At 38.5% G+C, this 20,000-nt stretch overlaps 1 protein-coding gene across 4 annotated transcripts in view; it reads left to right on the top strand.

Moving 5' to 3' along the window:
- The window catches only part of mdn1 (midasin AAA ATPase 1), a 260,821-nt gene that overhangs the window by 233,527 nt on the left and 7,294 nt on the right, over positions 1-20,000 (top strand). For 3 of the 4 annotated variants that reach the window (XM_077552191.1, XM_077552190.1, XM_077552189.1), the window contains exons 91-99: positions 398-499; positions 593-791; positions 2,344-2,520; positions 4,231-4,382; positions 5,243-5,332; positions 9,953-10,068; positions 10,799-10,973; positions 12,553-12,626; positions 12,847-12,961. In XM_077552191.1, coding sequence (XP_077408317.1) covers positions 398-499; positions 593-791; positions 2,344-2,520; positions 4,231-4,382; positions 5,243-5,332; positions 9,953-10,068; positions 10,799-10,973; positions 12,553-12,626; positions 12,847-12,961 — 1,200 coding nt within the window. Of the gene's footprint in view, positions 1-397; positions 500-592; positions 792-2,343; positions 2,521-4,230; positions 4,383-5,242; positions 5,333-9,952; positions 10,069-10,798; positions 10,974-12,552; positions 12,627-12,846; positions 12,962-20,000 lie in introns of those variants that run through there. The other variant, XR_013289379.1, reaches the window with a different exon arrangement.

Raw genomic sequence — 20,000 nt, 5'->3', positions numbered from 1 at the left:
GTATCTGCCCATTCCTATTAAAAAAATTTAGTTGACGGCGATTGCCATCACTGGTGCTTCTCGTTAAGTTTGTACACAAAGAGTTGATATACAAAAAAATGCTAATTTATTCCTCTGTCCTCGATTAAGACGGTAGAACACGGCAACAGCTTGCGACAGCGGCTTACCTCTTGCTCTGGCCTAAATCACTTGTGTGTGTGCAAATGAGGTGACGGTATGTAGAAGTTCTTAGAGTCCCATGAAGGTATAGAAAACTATACAAGTTAAGCGGAAATCTAACTTGGGAGCAGTAAGTTTCCTGATTAGCGTTTTTCAAAATGGCACAATTTAGCATGTACGCTCATTACTTCCTCCATGACTCTTGATTGGACACATTTCCAAATACTTAATTTAATAGGAGCATAGGAATGGAGCAGCTGATGCCAACGAATCAGAAGGTCACCAGTCAAAGCTGACTGCAAGGATGGCTTCACAAACACAGAAACAGAACAACACTCAGGTACAGTGAATGAGCTAAAATATTTTTGAATTTTTTTTTCATTCCTTATCTTTTCACAATAAGCTTTATTGTCTAAATATGATTGTGATCCAGAGCTTTAAAAGAAAACCTGGACAAGCAGACAATGAGCGTTCGACAGGTAACTACAATGAGCTTATTAACAAGCGTCTTCGTACGTTAGAGAGCTCTCATGAGCAGACGCAAGACAGCAAGCAACGTGAAACCCAGCAAGAGTCCGACCTTTATGAACATATCAAAGAAGGGGACATGGCCTACGACAGGCAAACTTACGGTCAGTAGCAACTCCATCATGAAGAAAATTGTTAGTGTGAGGTAGTGCTGGGCGATATTAAAAAAACTACTATCACAATATAGGGTATTTTATATCACGATAACAATGTACGGCGATATATTTTCAGTTTTTCTATTTAAAAAATTATATAGCACACTGACTGTTTACCTTTTCTCATTTTATTTGGAGGTAACATTAAACAGATCTGTATCAAAAGAGAAATAATCCAGTAGTGCTGCTATACAAAATTATCAAAGGTTCACAAAAGAGGCACAGTAACCACTGACATATTTTTTACAAATGTATTTATGAATCTAAATAGGGGATACAAAAAATGTTTCAGACAGAAATTGTTTAAAAATAAACAATGAACTATATTGTAATGTAATTTTGAAGATATTTATTGTGCAGATTTCAAGTCAAAATCAAAACTCAGGACTGCAGTGTGAAAACAAATATTTAGTGATATGAAAGGTATTCACTCTAGTATATCCATCCATTTTCTGAATCGCTTATCAAGCCTGCACGTTTAGTCTTCCAATCACATCACTTCATGTACTGTATAGCTAAGTGTGTAGCATTACTTTTTCTCCCCAGAGACTCATTAAAAGGCCAGCTGTTTTGCTAATAAAAGTTTGACACGCTCCGCTTTAACATGGTACGAGCGAGAACTTCAAGTCAAATCAATCACCCATACACATCACGATTAATCACATCTCGTAATCTGTTCGTGAGAACGTCAATACTTGTAACTGACGAAGTGCTTCTTATACGCCGCCACGGAAACTCTGATTACTAACTTAGGAGCGGAAGCGCAACGTGTTTATGTGCAGTATTAGCCAGCCGAAGCTCGTTGCTATGCTGCGACGTAAGTAGTAGAACCGATCTCGTCTCGACTTGAGCACCCCCGCTTGTAGGTAACGTACATGTAAGCATCCCTGCGAAGCTTTTGGGGGCTTTCTCCGCCATTCAGTTTCCATAAAAACTTAATAATCCGTGTTTCAATGATGCTAAAACTGCCAATTTAGACTGCTATGTTTTTTACACGCAGCTGTCACTAGGTTATTTCAATGAGCCGAAAGGAGTACCCAGCATGCTTTGAGTTGGGCTTTAAAAAAAAAAGAGTTAATTAATAATTACAGGTTTGTTGTTTTAGTTAAGTTTTTCAAAGTAGTAGTATTTTTTATTTGCATTTACCCACCTCGTTTTCTATTAATTTTCATTGACTACAAGTAGTTCAGATAATGGATGGATGTTAGATTTGCTTTGGCACTGTAAGCTTGTAATGACGACTATGTATCATTCACTGCCATGCCCACTTACACATCCTGCCACCTGGTGATAGCTGTGTGAAACAAGCATGCAGAATGAATACGTTTGTACGTCAAACAAGCGTTCTCTGTGACTTATTTTGTTTTAATTTTAATTTTTTTTCTATCGTCTTCACGATAAATATCGGCATATCGCCCAGCACTGTGAGGTATGAAGAAATAAATAGTAATATATTATGATTATAAATATAACTATAGATATATTTGTTGAACTCTCCCAGATGTTGCCAATGCAGATCAGGAGGCAGCAGACTGTCAACAGGTCAAGGATGAAAATCAGGACGAGGAGGATCTTTCAATAGAAATAGAGCACCAAGATGATGATGACATTCAAGCTGCTGAAGTCCAGGAGCTAAAACATAAACAGCTGGACACAACAAAGGCATTGCAGGAGCAAGGTGCTACTTTTGAACATTCATCATGCACCTGCTGACACACATTATGATGCAAATCTTTTTTCTTTTTTTTTTTGGTTGCTGAAAAATCATGCCTTTGTATGAAATTTGTAACTTACGCAAAGAAATCTCTTTGTGCTTTGTCACTTTCTGCCACCCCATAGGTTTGGGGAATGTGTCAAAATCATGAGCATATCCTGCATTTGGGGACACTTGTTTACAATGCAAGATGTATTTGGTCACTGTGTTCCCTCTGAATTATTGGCCAAATCAAAATGTGGTGAACTGTTGTATTACGAGGTGCAACAAGGGCTCACATAATTACAAAGGGAAAACAGGTTTCCTACTTGGCAAAAGATAGAACCCATAAGTTAATACATTTTATTTAAATAAAATAATAATTGGCGGAGGTAATAAATAGTTTGGAAACCAGTCTCTTTGCTGTATCCAGCAGATAAGTCTGGTCACTGTTGGCATCAAGCGCGTTTCTGAGGCGGGGCAAACCTTACCAGACAGTAAAAAGATCCAATCAGCTAAGAGCGGATGTGTTGTCATAAAAGCAGAATGTATGTGTTGAAGAGTAGTAAACACACAGATTTAGATATGAAATTTAGAATATTCATATTCAAGTCCATGAGTAAACAGTAGCGTTGGGCGGATATGGAGTAAATTCAACATGGCTATTCCAAGCGAGACAGTAGTGAATGATTTATGTCGTTGTTGCGGTAAAAACTTCATGATTCGTGGTGTTGTACGCAGGCTTGGGGAGTAACGGAATGCATGTACCGCCGTTACGTAATCAGATTACAAATGTTTTTTTAACTGTATTCGTTGCAGTTAGAGGAAAAAACATGTAATCAGATTACATGTACATTGATTAAAAGAGAGGGAGGGAGTGGGGGAGAGGGATGCAGAGAGAGGGAGACAGAGACAGAGAGACAGACAGAGAGAGAGAGGGAGACCGTTGCTACTGGAACTGTCGGGGAGGTGGAGAACTGACTAGTCCGTGTCCTCCACATGCGGGTAGTTTAAAAAAGCTTCACGGACGAGAAGAGGAAATGGCGACCGTATTCACTGTTTGGAATTTACTCGGCTTGCTGAAGGAGCGAAAGTTTGAGCTGAGAGTCCAGCGGCATGCTATGCGCTGCAGCTTTTTGCTAGCCCGCTAGACTACAAACACAATGTGAGTTACACCTTCCAAACAAATCTTCCTCTCACTAATTAACTATTTAAACATCATACACATGGGGGTGGAGGTTGACGTCATTCTTGTCCCCGCGAATATTTAGTGTTAGCGTACGACAAGATTATGATGAGAGAAAAAAAAGGAAACTGGGAAAAAAAAAAGCAACAGGCCGGCTTCAAGGGCAGCCCAAACTTGAGCTTATACACCAAGAAAACTGAAAAATTTAGAGTTCATTCCAGCGCACATACTTGCACGAGCTTGACACAGATGTTGCAATTATGCTTTGGAAGGGTGGCAGTCGCAAAGGTGCACTTCACTATTAATCGCACCATAGATTTTTGAGAAAATGTAGGACTTTTAAGTGTGCCTTATAGTCGTGAAAACACGTTACTTTGTTTGAAGGTTACCGAATAAAAATGTCCTATTGTGCATTTTTGTAATGCTTCATATGCAGCAAAATAACAAGAACGGAAAGTTCTCAGGACTTTTCTAAAGCCCAAGTGTTTTTGGTGTTGTTGCTTTTACAGGTATAGAGAATGTAGAGATGCATCCACAGAGGCAAGAGAATGAAGACAATGAATGGGAGTACAACAGGCATTCCAGAGATAAAGAGCAAGCCGACAAAAAATCAGAATCAACCTTTCACACTCTTCCAGAGATGCTGGTAGACACAATGCAGGTACATATGATTTTAGTTTTTGGCACACTTTGTAATGAAACAGCAAAAATACTATATTTGGACTCAGCTTTATTCACCCATTCTTAAAATGCAGTTGGCCAGTCAGTTTTGGATCTGGGCCTTCAGTGGGTATTAAACTGACCCAATCCACCTCTTAACACCATCAAGTCACTAAATAATGCACAAAAAAACACTGAATGTTATTACTATATATTATAGTTTCTATGTGTGGCATTAAAGAAAAAACTGACATTTTCATGTAGTTGAGGATGAATGTCATCTTTATCTGCCAATACATTATTTCTGCACTAAAATATAGCAGTTAACAATCAGTATTTTTCAAAACAAACACTTAAAATAAATCACATCGTACTCAACCTCTACATGAGCCGTCACCTTACAGTGATGGTGGAGTTTGTTTCCCAATGATCCTACCCAGCAAAATCGCCAGTGTTAGATTAACACTGAGAGTGTTAAATTTAACACTAGAAAAGTGTTTATATGTGTCCACACCAATGAGTGTAAATCTGACGCTTTACAAGTGGTACTTTTTTCACACTTAACCAGTGTTACTCCAACACTGTATAGCGTTACAAATATACACTGTGTTGAAAGTACTCTACACTAGTGTCAGTGTTAAACATTTAATTCTGCCAAACTACACTTAACTTAATTTAATTTAAACACTTATGAGTGTATTTCACTAGTGTCAGTGTTAAAAATTGAACTCAGACTGCACTTTACTCTGGTAAATGGTACTTCATTTATACTGTATAACCGTATTTCCTCCCCTCAAAGTGCTTTATATTAATGACAAATTTATGACTGTATGTGCATTCGGCCCGTTTTTTCTCTCTCAGAAGTTAGACAGAGACCCAGAGGACATCAGGAGGGAGATGGAGGTGCAGTTATCAATGTGGCACGAATTGACTCCAGGAACACAGGAAGAGGTGTGTACCAATGTCTTCATAATGTAGAATTCAAGCCACTGAAGTTTGATGAAAATGTGACATTGGCCAGCATGTGCAGAAGAGGTTGCCGTTTGTACTATTTGAAGATAAAGTAAACTTTGAGTTATGAGGACTACAGCATATACAGATTTAGAAAAAAGTACGTGGATCTCTTGGAATTAGTAAAAAAAAAAAAGTGATCTGATTATCACTAGTTACACAGTCTGCTTAAACCAGGGGTCTCAAACTCACATAACCTTGGGGGCAGGATCTTGGTGTAATAGGGCTGCATCAGGTATTACGAAAATCTGTTAAAAAAAAAAAAAGCATTTAAAAAAAGATTTTTTTAGCTTCAATGGTTTTCTTAACAAATGTTGCTTCAGCATGTCTAGTTGAGTTAATTACATTTGAGATTGTATTCCTCATGCACTGCCACTTTTTAGGCTCATTGGGGTGCCCATATGCTCAACAATGAAATACTACTATACCCCTAATACCAACCTTTCTCTTCACTGCACGCGTCGAAGAAAACATGATTTTTTTCAAACTCATTAGGCCCACAGCTGGTTGTGCTTTCACAATAATCAATATTTATTATGAAAAAAAACATTCTTAAGTTTCTAAAGATTTTTGCAGATTTGTTCAATTCTGAACCCAGCCCAATTGAGATGTGGTCTGACCTCAAGAGACCGATTCACACAATACTCCTAAAAATTTTACTGAATGGAAATGTTTTTGTTGAGAGGAATAGTCAAAAATTCCTCCTTAACCACTGTGCAGGTCTGATGTGCAAAAACGGCAAATTTTGATCGCAGCGCTTCCAAAGCAGGCTCAACCAGTATTAAAATACAAAGATTGACATGCTTTTTTGATTGTACACTGTGGCATCCATGTGTTGTTCTGTAAAAAATTTTAAATGTAAGTGTTGCTTGGATATTTGAACTGACCGTATGTAATATTTAGCGCCATCTAGTGGTGATCTAATAGTTCATTCAATTAAAAAACCCACTCTATATTTTAATAATATGGAAATATGTTCTATTACATCAACATACATTTTTTTTAATATAATCATAGGTCTAGTAATCACTAATTATACTAGTCTAAGTGCAATTTCTGCAGAAATTGTGTGGGAATGCTAAAAACTGAATGCTAATAGCTGAATGCTATGTTGAATGCTTATGAAGGAAATTGAAAGATAAATTATGTGAAAATTACAAAGTATTAATCGTAGTTGAAAGAAAAATGAATAAAAATAGCAGCCGGACTGCAATCTGTCAAAGGTGGTATTCGAACCATTGCCTCCTGTTTAGTGTTGCACGGGATACGGGTACCAGTACCGTACCTCGATATTTTGCCGTCAAAAATGGCTCGGTGTCATTTTTTTTAGCACCGATGCTTAATTGTTTTTTATACGAGACAGTTTTGATATACATACACGCATGGCCGCCTGTCTACTGATATGCGGAAAAAACCTTAAGCGGCCTCATTTAGCTCGTGTGCGAGAGGGCTCAGGAAGATGGCTTCATGCCCTGAACACTGAAGTGTTTGCTGGCCGTGCACTCCTCGTTGAGAAGCATAATGAGCTAATTAAGTCTTCACACATTGAACACTGAAGCGCTCCTCGTTGAGAAGCACAACGTGCTAATTACTGTAAGTGTAGCACTCGCTGGCCGTCCACTCCTCGTTGAGAAATATGACGCGCAAATTGTCATTTTTTCCTACATGGCCAACAGCCACGGCAAAGCCAACCGACATGACGTTTTGTAACAAGAGCAAATGTTTTTCGCGGAGAAGCAGAAGTAAAAGCAACAATCATTCCTGGCCCTGCAGTGAACTCAAAGCGCGTTCAATGAACAGGCACACAGTAAGAAATCACAGTTATGCATAGAAAAAGCCCAGATGTGTGATGTTGTGACGCACTTTTGACACTTCCCTTAAAAAATAAGTCGAGTGGGAATTATTTTGTTCCCAGTTTGTAGTATTTGATTATGCATTCGACTAATCGGGAGCGTAATAGAGAAGAGCAGAGACATGCACGCACACTCAAGCAACGTTACATTGAGTCATGGGGAGTGCCACTGTATTACTAATATTTAAAACGGATGACATTAAACGCTGTCAAATACAGTACTTCAAGAATATGGCATGCATTGTGAAAGCACATACAGTATATACATAAATATATACCGTATTCACATAATATAACATGCATACATCCCAAAAAAATTAATTAATAAAAAATAAAAATTATTTTTCTGCTTTTGCATATATTTTAGATTTTTATCAAGGAATCATTTCAGTACCGGTATCGAGGTATTTTATGCAGGTATAGTATCGAAGTCAAAATGTTGGTATTGTGACAACACTACTCCTGTTCACCGGCCGCAGCACTCGCTGAAGAGTTGTCCAAGCGGGGTTTGAACCGAGGTCTTCCGGTCTGGCAGTGCAATTGCTGCCGTAGACAAATCTGTGACATTGTATATACTGTAATTGTGTGAAGGCTGTTATTCCTATACTTCAAACGTCCCACTTTTTTGGCATCTATCTACTTCCACATAATTCCTTCGATTCTCCTCAATCCAATTTTAACATATTCCAAAAATTCACATCATTCTAGGGCAGCGGTGGGCAATCTCGGTCCTCGAGGGCCGGAGTCCTGCAGGCTTTGGAGATTTCTCACTTCCCAACACAAGCTGATTCTAATCAACAGGATAGTTTTCAGCCTTATGCAGAGCTTGCTGATGAGCTGATCATATATCAGCTGTTTGGAGAAGGGCAACATGCAAAACCTGCAGGACTCCGGCCCTCGATGCCCACCTCTTTTCTAGGGTGTATTTTTCTTATTCCAATTATTCACACCTTACTCACAATTCCCGATTTTGTACCCTATTTTTCCCCATTCATTCTTAATGGGAGAGTCTACATTTCACATTTAATTCCACATTTTTCATTCGATTCACTTCATTCCAACTCCAATATATTCCACCAATTCACGCCATGAGCTCTTCCATTTCTTTCAGTTCCAAAATTCACGCCTTTGGAGAAGGGCAACATGCAAAACCTGCAGGACCCCGGCCCTCGATGCCCACCTCTTTTCTAGGGTGTATTTTTCTTATTCCAATTATTCACACCTTACCCACAATTCCCAATTTTGTACCCTACTTTTCCCCACTCATTCTTAATGGGAGATTCTACATTTCACATTTACTTCCATATTTTTCATCCCATGCACTTCATTCCAACACACTTACAGTATATTCCACCAATTCACGCCATGAGCGCTTCCATCTATTCCAAAGGTTTCATTCAGCCTTCCTCACGCGATTTCTCCAGAAATTGCATTTTCTAATTGTAGTGAATATGTCAATATATACTGAAAGCTTGTGTTGAATTTGAATTTTAAATATAGAATGGAGTAAAAACTTAATAATGACAAATTACATCAAAAGTAATAAATGTGATATAATTTGACAATCATTATTAGTATTCAGTATTACATTTGTACTTAAGAGTTGTCCGAGCGGGGTTTGAACCTAGGTCTTCCGGTGTGGCAGGCAATTTCTTAAACCACTGACCTAACTTGTTTTGTTCAAAATCAGGCCTTATGGCGTATTTATATTGACAAGTGTCATCTGATGCTGAATGGGGACATATGCGTTTTATCATTTCAGTGAAATTATAATGAATTTCCTGATATGCTAGTCAGTTGGTTAGCATGTAATCACTTAGCATAATTGCCATGGATACATTTGCTATGTACAGTCGGAGGTGGGATTTGAACTCGCAACCTCCTGGGTAATGCTAACGGGTAATGATGATCAGTTGTATGTATGGATGTGATTCCAGCATTCCCACAATAGAAGCATTCCCACAATTACATGGCTGGAGCCACACCTTACAAGAGGCTGACATTTCGCCGCCATATTTCTGCTATGGATCCCTAAAAGACAACTTTGCATAGTTAGCCCTGGTGATGCTTGCATCTAGTGTCTGACCCAATGGGTCAACTGCCACTTTACCTTCCACAGCTCGGGCCTGCAGATGGTCGTATATTTGGCTGATTTCCGTGATTCGGGCTCCCATCGCTTGTCACGTTATGTTTTGCTCTCACAAGCGTTTACTAGCTTTTTTTTTTTTTGACTAGCTTCTCCCACTAGCCGCTCTACTTAGCCACTCCAACCTATGGCTCCAACTAACTCCCGCTTGCTTAGCTTCTCCGGCTAAATCCAGCTCGCTCAGTCTTTCAGCACCGCTCGTCAGGCTTCACACCGGCTATGCTTGTTCGCTCACGCAAAATAAGAATTGGTGGTAGGCTTGCCAAGTATGGTCTCTCTGAGACACCGTAGTGTGTGTGTTTTGAAATGCATGCGCTTCGGCTGCATTCTATGATATAGTGACATCTAGTCTAGACAGTCTAGTGGTCACTTATTACACACTGTCACTTTAAGAAAACTGTGTTTTTATTGTTGTGACTTGATGAAGATCAGATCATATTTTGTAAAGAAATGTATACAGAAATCCAGGTAATTCCACAGGGTCCACATGATGTTCCTTGCAACTGTTAATAAGAAGTTTGCATTATTTTTTAATTTGATGAACAATAACTTTGTGACCCAGGAGAGTGCAGCAGCATACATGTGGCGCCAGTACCAGACAATGACCTACCTGCTATCCCAACAACTTTCAGAGCAGCTACGCCTTATTTTGGAGCCCACAGAAGCTGCAAAGCTCAAGTTGGTATCCCCATAACTTGCTGCAGACTTTACTTTAACAGAGTCTGTTAACCTAACAAAAGAGTTATAATATCTGTCATAAGTCATAAGTTGGGTTTCCATCCACCCATTTTTATAAAAAAAATTCAAGAAATGCGAAAATCAAACTGAATGGAAACGCTAGGAATTCGAAAAAGGGCTCAAAATTTACCAAAAAGTTTTTACGCATAGAGGGGGTGGATTTTGAAGCGTATGAAAAAAAGGAAAATGCTAATTTTGGCTATGGAAACCGCTGGAACGACCGGATATTACGTCACATGTACGTTTGTAGTCCCAAAGCAATGTCAGACGATAAAGTAAGGTATGTTTGGGGGGATGACGAAACAAAAATCTTTTTGGAATTAAAGAAGCAAATATTAATGCAATTTTAGAATTATCAAGAATTACAAAAGAAAACTCACGACAGTCGCTTCCTGTTCTTCTTCTTTTAAATTGCTGGTGGATCACATCTCTATAGTGTATATCGTCACCTACAGCAGCGGAGTCCCCTCTCAATATTTGCAAAAGAAGAACAGATGGAAACGGGCATAAGTCGCATGTCCGTTTTGCGCATTTTCACAACAATTCACAATTGGATGGAAACCTGACTATACTTCGTGTTGTAATACCGCTGATAATGGGAACATCGCTCTAGTGTTTAATTCACTTTGTCATCTTTTTTGATCGTTTTCAATGTTCTACTATTCTACAGAGGTGATTACCGCACAGGAAAACGCCTTAACATGAGAAAAGTGATCCCATACATTGCCAGTCAGTTCCGCAAGGACAAGATCTGGTTGAGGAGGACCAAGCCCAGCAAAAGAGATTACCAGATCTGTCTGGCTGTGGATGACTCCTCCAGTATGGTGGACAACCATTCCAAACAGGTAAGTCCTGGTGTTCAGAGTTTGCACAGTCTCCTTAAGTTTATCCGGTGAAAAAGTGTTCCCAGAACAGCCGAGAGAACTATGCTTGATCTCATGTCAAGTAATTTTATAACCTTGCTCGCGTTATTTGTGAGTTCACAAACTCCAGAGAATACATCTTGTAACGAGCCTGATGATTTTCACTGATCACTTTATGTATGGCTCAATTACAAAGTGGTAATGTGTTTGTCGGTGGGATATACAGCTGTGACAAAACCAGGAAGCGCCGTTGCTGGGGGAAACAAAACTAACCTAACTTGGACAATTGGATGCTGCAATTAATTCTGTTTTGGCAGAATTACTTACCTTTTCCTTGTTAAATGTTGAACAGCGAGAGGCGCTTTGTGCATTTTTAGTAAAGATGTTAGTGTTTTTTGTTGTTTTTTCCTTCGGCGAGAATGAAGACGAGACTTTCATCTGTTGCTGTGAATGGTCAAAACAAAACAAAAGTTAGGTAAACGTGCACAAGATGCCGCATCGTCCAATCACCTTGAAGCATTATACAGAATGTCCCGCCTTTCCCGAGCAAATCACCGTGGAGTAGTCGCAGATTGATATTGAGGAGAACTCTCTTGAGCGAATCACAATGATCAATCTGGCTCTTGCCAGGTCAGTAATTTTGTACTTGCTTGCAGAACAAATAATATTAAAAATTATAATTTCAATTTTTTTTATGTAATTTTTTCATTCCACATAATATAATTTTTAGACAAAGAATTTCTTTCTTGATTTGTTTTAGTCTTAGTGCCATGATTGTAGTATTCAGTTTCAGTATATCAATTTTTTACCCATTGCATGATACACAGGAACATATCAGCAATGTACTGTATGAATATGGCTGCGTTCAAACTGCAGCTCGATTCCGATTTATTCAAGTATCAGATTTTTTTCATGCAGTGTGAACAGTACAATTCAGATTTTTTTCACACCCGACGTGGGCATCTTTCGTATGTGGATATAAATCTGATATGTATGCGATGCGTCTGCAGTGTGAACGCACGCATCCGATCTATACATCATCTAAAGCCTGATATGCGCTCTGCGCGGGCGGGAGAGAGTGGATGGAAGGCAAACTACTGACACATCTGTGAATATACAAAGCTGTTTTGAGTAACAGTGTTAACTTTTTATTTGTCTTTAATTTAATCATAGTTGACATTTGTGTTGATATTAGAAATTCAGCTCTGCAGACGATTCATCTTCGATAGATGTCTCATTGAAATTAGGGCATGGAGTGTCCCCTCATTTCCCAACAAAATATTTCTACCTCTTCCAACCTCGCTACTCTGGCGATATTAGATGAAAAAATGAGTCAGACTGATTTCTGTTGCTGTTTGTAAACGCCACATTCAAAACTGACACACGAGGAAGTCGAGGACAGCAGCCAACCCTAACTGTGTGTGTATGTGCGTGTGTGTGGTTGTGTGTGGGCTGGTTGGTATGGGCGGGTGTGTGGGCTGGTTGGAATGGGCGGTTGGTTGGTTTGCGATCACTGATCATTGTTGGGTCATTTTTTCTTATGTGCACTACTTTCTTCCAGCTGGCGTTTGAATCCCTGTCAGTGATTGTCAATGCTCTCACTCTACTGGAAGTTGGACAAGTGTCTGTTTACAGGTATCAGCTCTTCCTTGTACATTTGCTTTTTTTCTTCAATTTGTTGTTTATAAATAAAATACAGGGATGGAAAAAAAAAATGATTCGTGATATTTGGTTAACTTTTATGTGGAGTGGAAACGCCCCTAAACCATATGATGAAACAACTGCAAAGAGAGAGCTCACAATTTTTTTTATGCGTTTCATGTGAAATGGAATATTACTTTTCCCCCCTGTATAGTTTTGGTGAGCAGGTGCAGCTTCTCCACCCATTCCAGCAGCAATTCAATGATGATTCTGGAGCTCGGATCATCCGATTGTGTAAATTCCAGCAGAAGAAGACCAGAATAGCTCAGGTGGGAATCCTGCTCATGCTTTGGTATTTTCGTCCTTATTGTTATCATCATTATCATCATCATTATTGTTGTTGTTAATGCTGTCAAACGATTAAATTTTTAACTAGTAATCACGCAATATTGCACAATTAATCGTGATTATTCGCCCTTCTTACTACCTTTTTCTACTAAGCTTGTAACAGATATTTGCTTGAGTAAAATCTTGGAATTAATGTATTCAAATAATGTTGATTACTGTTGTTCTGTCAAATACAAATGAATGGGATTTCATACACAGAAAACTATTGTTACAAAAAAAACTGAGAAATATACACTACAATACCACTGCTTTTCAAGTTTATTAATCAGGACAAAAATGTAAGTTTTGTACATTCAACTTTTCTTTTTCTTTTTGTTTTACTTTGTGCAAAACCTGTTATCCAACAGCAAAACATGTAGGAAAATTCATGAGACAAGATGACACCTAATAAATGATAAAGAGTACCTCACAATTATGATGAATTCAGTCCTCAGCCCTCCAAAATCAGTGAATTAAATACAATTCAAATTTACATGAAATAGTCAACATGGCAATGAAACTTTGAGCCTTGCAACACCTTACTTAAACTGTTTTACATTTTTGCAAAATGTTCAAACAATAAAATATCATGGTTCTAAATCAGTTTTAACATAACTTAATATTTATGATTTGTGCTTAAATGCCATAATTAACTAGTTGATAGCTATTGTAAACGTGTCTTGTAAACCACCCATCTAGCATTCTGCCACTTGTGCAAAATTACAACTCGCAATAACATTTGGATGTACAGAACATAAGAATGACAGCTTTTAATAATGCAGACAAAGACGAAATTCTATTTCAGGATTTAGCAAATTTTCAACGGTTCCACTTTTTAAATGATGATTATTGGAATTAATTCCATTTATTGCCCAGCCTTACTCCCAAGCCAAGTAAGATACAGGCTTAAGGCCCATTAGAAAGGCACAAGTATTTGCCACATCAGGGATTCCAAAAAGAACCTCTGTTCCCTTGATGACTATTCCGGATTACGGTCCCCTGTTTTGAGCGGTCCCCTGTTTTTAGCACAAAGATGTTCAGGTCAAACGTGCTGAGGGCCTCTTGGATGGCTGCAGGATCATTTTCATTAGAAATATGTAAAATAATTGAAAATTAAACCTTGTATAGTAATATAAAGGATGCTAATCACATGAATGTTTATGGTAGAATTTTCTCTTTAGTTTTTCAACTGAGATTCATCACAGGCATCAGATCAAAACCCACAAATGGGTTAAACATATTTTGGTCCTTTATTAAAACTTGTTTTAATAAAACATTTGCCCAAGATGTTTTCCTCTCATTCACAATCTTTCGAATCATTTGAATTTGCTTTTGTATATATGTTATATTATTATTATTATTATTATTTTATGTTTGTGTATATTATATACACATTGTGTATAAACATACAGCACATACAGAAATGAGTGAGTGGTTTAAGTGCTATACAGTTCGTATTTTCAATTTATGTTACTTCATGTTCATATGTACCTTAATAATTACCTGTAAGATAGAATGGCATACAGACCTTGAAGAAATATACACAATGGGGCAACATAATCATAAATTTAATCTGTATACAATAAACCCCACATATTTGTCGCATTATTTGCGGATTTATTTATTTATGTATGTATTTATTTATAGGTTATCTGTTGCTGTTTTGTTTTATACCATACCATGTCTTATTCGTACAGTTCACAATTGCCGCCAATTCTTAACTCACTTGAAATCTATCGAACACAGGCCCCCGTCGTCGAAAAACAAACAAATGGCTACTTTTAAATTAATACAGAGTTTTTTTGTCGTTCCAAAGTCTGCAACTTGCAGCCAGTCATTACGAGGAAGTTTGAGCTGAGACAGGAGTTTTCATTTGTTGTATATTGTCTGCAGGTGCAAACTGTAGGAGGAAAACAAAAAATGTCCACCCCCTCCCTCTTCATTACACAAATGCATCCCGGAAGAGCAAAAATGGCGGGTCGTGACGCCCGCGAATTTTCTCTCGGTTTTAAATGCGTATAAATAGACAGAAATTACTCGGTTGAATTATCAGGACTAAAGGAGTCACTGAAAAAAGAAAGGTATAAGATGGTGCACATAAAGACATAATCAGATAAAAAGCATACAAATCATATCATGTAATGGTTGCAAGAACCTATGGCCCCTCCCACTTCGCGGTTGTGTAGATACAACAAACCCTATGGCTGTATTTAACATGACTTACTGAGATTACGTAAATAACTTTAAAAATGGGCTGCGTTTTAATGCAAGTGGATCGCATTGCGGGTCTCCCTCGAAAAATACACAAATGCGAACACACACTGTTTAGACAGATGCACTATGGAAAAGCTTTTCTTTTTGCATAGTTTTAAATGGCTTACCTTAACTAAAATTCTGCGCCACATTTGGAGCCAGAAGTAGTAGCCAGAAGTAGTCCTGATCATTTACTGCACATTATGCTGCTCTAAATAGTAAACAAATCATACTACACTATAACTTACACAAGACAACTTCTTCTTCTACTTCCATTTGATGGTTGTCAAATACTTTTGGTTCATTCTTTAGCATAGATGGCTATGAAGAATTCCACTGGCGGTAATGCATGACTTCTTCTTTCTTATCGCGGTTGTCAGGTGCTTTTGGTGCATTACCGCCACCTTATTAACGGAGTGCATGCATGTGGCAGTAATTAAACTGTACATGAAAGAAAAAGCGAAAGACCGAACACAAATACCCCCCAAAAGAAGTAAGGTAAGAAATTGGACATAAAAACACAAAATGTGGATGCATAATTATGCACTATGACTGCGTCTCTTATGTAATTTATTTTATTTTATTATTATTAACCACTGGAACCTTAGCATAAAAACCGTCACAGGAATGTAAATGTCGTGATTTGGGTTAGGGTTAGTGTTAGTGTTTTTAATCCAACTTTCTTTATTAATATTCACCCAAGGACATAACAAAGTAGACATAATGAACATCTTAGTGTCATTACAATTTTATGTCTATTAACCCAATACCCCAACTCTTAAACTCACCCACCCCAGGGCTAGACATCAGAACCAGTAGCTGCACACGGAGACAACACACCACACAAAAGGGAAGAAAAGTAGGTACAGCCTAATCCACACCTGCCTGAGGAAGCAGAATGACAGTATCAGCCAATAGCAGAAAATGTTCCCAGTTCATCCACAAATCATGGGATGGGGGGCTGGGAAGTTTCCACCTCAATAAAATTACCCTACGAGCTAGTAAAGTCGTAAAGGCCTGCTTAAGGGGACCAGACACAGTTGTGTGAGGAAGAGCACCGAAGATAGCCGAAAGCGAGTTAGGAGGAACGGTTTGGCCATATGCTTGGCTAAGTGTATTAAAAACCTCTCTCCAAATTACACTTAGTTTGGGACCAGCCCAAAACATATAAACATGATTTGCTGGTGATTGCCCACACCTATTACAAATGTCACAAACTGCTGGATAGATTTTTAGACAATCTAGCATTTGTATAATGTATTTTATAAAATACCACACACTGGATTAAAGCATGACGGGCACTGATTGAGGACGAATGTATTAATTTCAAGATCAGATCCCATTGCTGTTCAGATACAGTCATCTGTAAATCGCCTTCCCAACTTCTTTTAAAAACATCAATTGACTTGAAAATTATTCCATCAAGCATTTTATACAAGACTGAAATGCATTTACTCTGTTGAGGGTCTATTTCCAGTACAGCATCCAAGTAGGTTTCTGGTGGTCTGTTGGGAAAGTAAGGGAACAGTTTCTTGACATAATCTCTAGCCTGTAGATAACGAAATAAATGTGAATTTGGTAGATCAAATTTTGATGACAGGTCAGAAAAAGAAGAAAAATATCTGCTTTGTCTTAAGCAATTGAACCACAGCCGCAGTGATAGTGGTAAGATTGAGACTAGCTTGAAGTTTTAAACTTTCCGTATAGAGGCCGGGATTTGGTTTTTATGCATAACTATTATCTAAATCTCGAATGATTTTATTCAGCTAAACAGTCACGTGGGATAACTCTTTCTTCTTCAAGTGAGAAACAAAGCTTACAAGCTGACCCCTCATACAGTATATGCCTTTGAAGCTTCCCATAGCGTGCCCCTAGACCTGATGTCTAATTTCAAATCAAGGGAGACCGGCGCGTGTTCTGATATAGCTATTGTATGGTAATCACACAATACCATTTTAGAGAGCAATCTGTTATCCAAAGACAAAAAAATCTATACGTGAGAAAGTCCAAAGTGGATGGGAAAAGAAAGAAAATGTTTTGGTATTAGGATTTGCATGTCACCATGGGTCGACAATACCCAATTGAGATAAAAAAAAAAAAGTCCATTGTTTTAGCTGATTTACTCAAAGAAAAAGACTTAGATGAGGCTCTATCCAGCTAAACATCTTGAATCAAATTGAAATCTCCCCCAATAATAAGATGTTTCAATTTGGCTCGTACACACAAACTAATATCACAAGAGAGCCTTGTAGCTTGAGACTAACATGGAACGGCCATCCGGGTCAGCAATCATTATATGTTTTTCAAAAAAATATTATTACGTATTATTATGGCCGTTCCTCTAGCTTTGACGTTAAATTTAGAATGATACACATTACCAATCCACTTCCTCCTGAGTCGCGATACCTCCTTATTCTTAAGATGTGTCTCCTAAAGAAAAAACACATCGCCCTTAAGTAGTTGTAAATGAGCCATAACCTTATTAGCTTTGGCTGCATTTCCCAAATAAGACTACTATCTGTAGTGGTCATACCTTACTGCAATAATAGAGGTACCATGACAGGCTGATGTTGGATGGAAGAAAACTGACAATTGTGCTTGCAGCAGGTAACTGGAAAAGAGGCAAAAAAAAACACATACACACCAAATAAACAACTGGGGCGAAACACCCTCCAAAAATCTTAACAACACTCGAGTGCCTATTGCACAACAGGAAACAACATTTTCCCTGTAAAGAAAACTACCCTAACCCTACCTAATGGCTTCCCTGTAACAGCAAAAAAAAAATAGGGCTCACTAACACAAGTGGCGTCTAACAAGATCCTACAAATTGTGAATAAAAACTGAATGCAATTATGTGGAAGTGCCAAATTTTAATATTTTTATTCAGAATAGAGAACAGGTCAAAAGTTTAAACTGAGAAAATTTAGCATTTTAAGGGAAAACTATGTTGATTTTAAATTCCATGTCGTCAACAAATCTCTAAAAAGTTGGGACAATGCCATTTTCACCACTGAGGCATCCCCTCTTACAACAGTCTGCAAACGTCTGGGGATTGGGGAGACTAGTTTCTCAAGTTTAGAAATAGGAATACTGTCCCATTTTTGTCTAACACGCGTCTCGCTAACTGTTCAACTGCCTTGGGCTTTCTTTGTTGCACCTTCCCCTTTATGATGCGCCAAATGTGCTCTAGAAGTGAAAGAAGTGGACTGCAGGCTGGCCATTTCAATACCCAGATGATCCGGATCCTTTTCCTACGCAGCCATGATGTTGTAATTGGTGCTGCACGTGGTCTGGCATTATCGTGTTGAGAAATGCAAGATCTTCTCTAAAAGTGATTATGCGTCTTAACACTTGGTAGGACATGTTCTCTGGTTTCATGATTCCTGTGATACGATCAAGGTCTCCAGTATCAGATGCAGCAAAGCAGCCCCACAGAATTATGGATTCTCCATCATGCTTTACTGTAGGGAGGGTGTTCTTTTCCTTGGAAGCTTGATTGCGTTGTCTGTATAAATTTTTTTTTTTTAAAAAACTGTTGCTGTGCTTTGCGGAAAAGCTCTATTTTTGTTTAATCCGTCCACAGAAAATTTTTCCCAAAAGAATTGCGGTTTGTCCAGGTTCTCCTTGGCAAAGGTTAGCCATTCTTTTTTTTATGTCTGTCTCAGGAATTATCTTTGCATATGAAGCCCTGTTTTTGTTCAGTGTGTGGTGTATGGTGCTACTTGAAACCATGATCCCAAACTGTTCCAGGTTGGCTTTCAGGTCTTTGGATGTTTAACGCGGTGTTTTTTCCACCATTCGCAAGAACCGTCAAAGACTTCTGTCATCAATTTCTCTCTTCCCCCTACATCCATTGAAGTTCTTGACAGTTCCATGCTCGTCAAATTTCTTAATAACATTACACACTGCTGAAACAGGGCTACCAAAATCTTTGGAGATGGCTCTATACCCTTTGGAGGTCTTGTTTGTGAATAATTGCACTTCTGATGTCCTCAAACAGCTCCTTTGTTTTCACGATTTTGACAAAAGAAAAGGGGATAAAGGTGGCTTTTAAAAACATTAAAGTCATCCTTCATTCATGTTAATTGGGCACATGTTAATTGGGCACAGACAATTTAGAACAGTGAATTCTCATTTGTGATTACCAAAGGTGAGTCACAATGTTTCAATACTGATTTACAGGAAAGTTTTCAGCTCCGCTGCAACTCTGTCTGCATTTTTTATAGCTCAGGTATGGCAACCCGGCTAAAATGGGTGTGTGACAGCATTCTGTACCGTTAAACCATTGTGCGCATGACAGCCGTAAACCCAGTCTTGGTCACAATACTAATAGGCATCATATCTTTCGCTATGAACTCCATTACTGCCAGTTATATCCACCTGCCGTTTCGAATTATGTTCATAAGGAGTACTACTTACTTTCCAAAAGTTCAGTAAGTGATCTTTGTCCGCTCGTCCTTTGTGTACTTGAGGTTGAAACACTGGTCGCTGGCGTTTTAGCCATCATGCAGCTATCATACAGTGGATTGTGCTGATAAAGGTTTGTAGAGTTTGTGTTCATCCACACAACTGACTTGCTGCCCCTTTTTGGTACTAAACTTTCTGTTGCATCCGCCATTATAGCGTCATGTTGAAGTCGCCTCCACACTTCCCTCCTGCCTGGACCTCTCTGCTCTGCCCCGCACCGTCGTTATGCTTTGAGCCAAAAAGCAATCCTGCAGGGTT

Source organism: Vanacampus margaritifer, chromosome 19 (assembly GCF_051991255.1).
Source record: "Vanacampus margaritifer isolate UIUO_Vmar chromosome 19, RoL_Vmar_1.0, whole genome shotgun sequence".
Lineage (NCBI taxonomy): Eukaryota > Metazoa > Chordata > Actinopteri > Syngnathiformes > Syngnathidae > Vanacampus > Vanacampus margaritifer.
The sequence above is the reverse complement of the archived record's forward strand: the minus strand, read 5'-3'. Positions and strand labels throughout refer to the sequence as shown.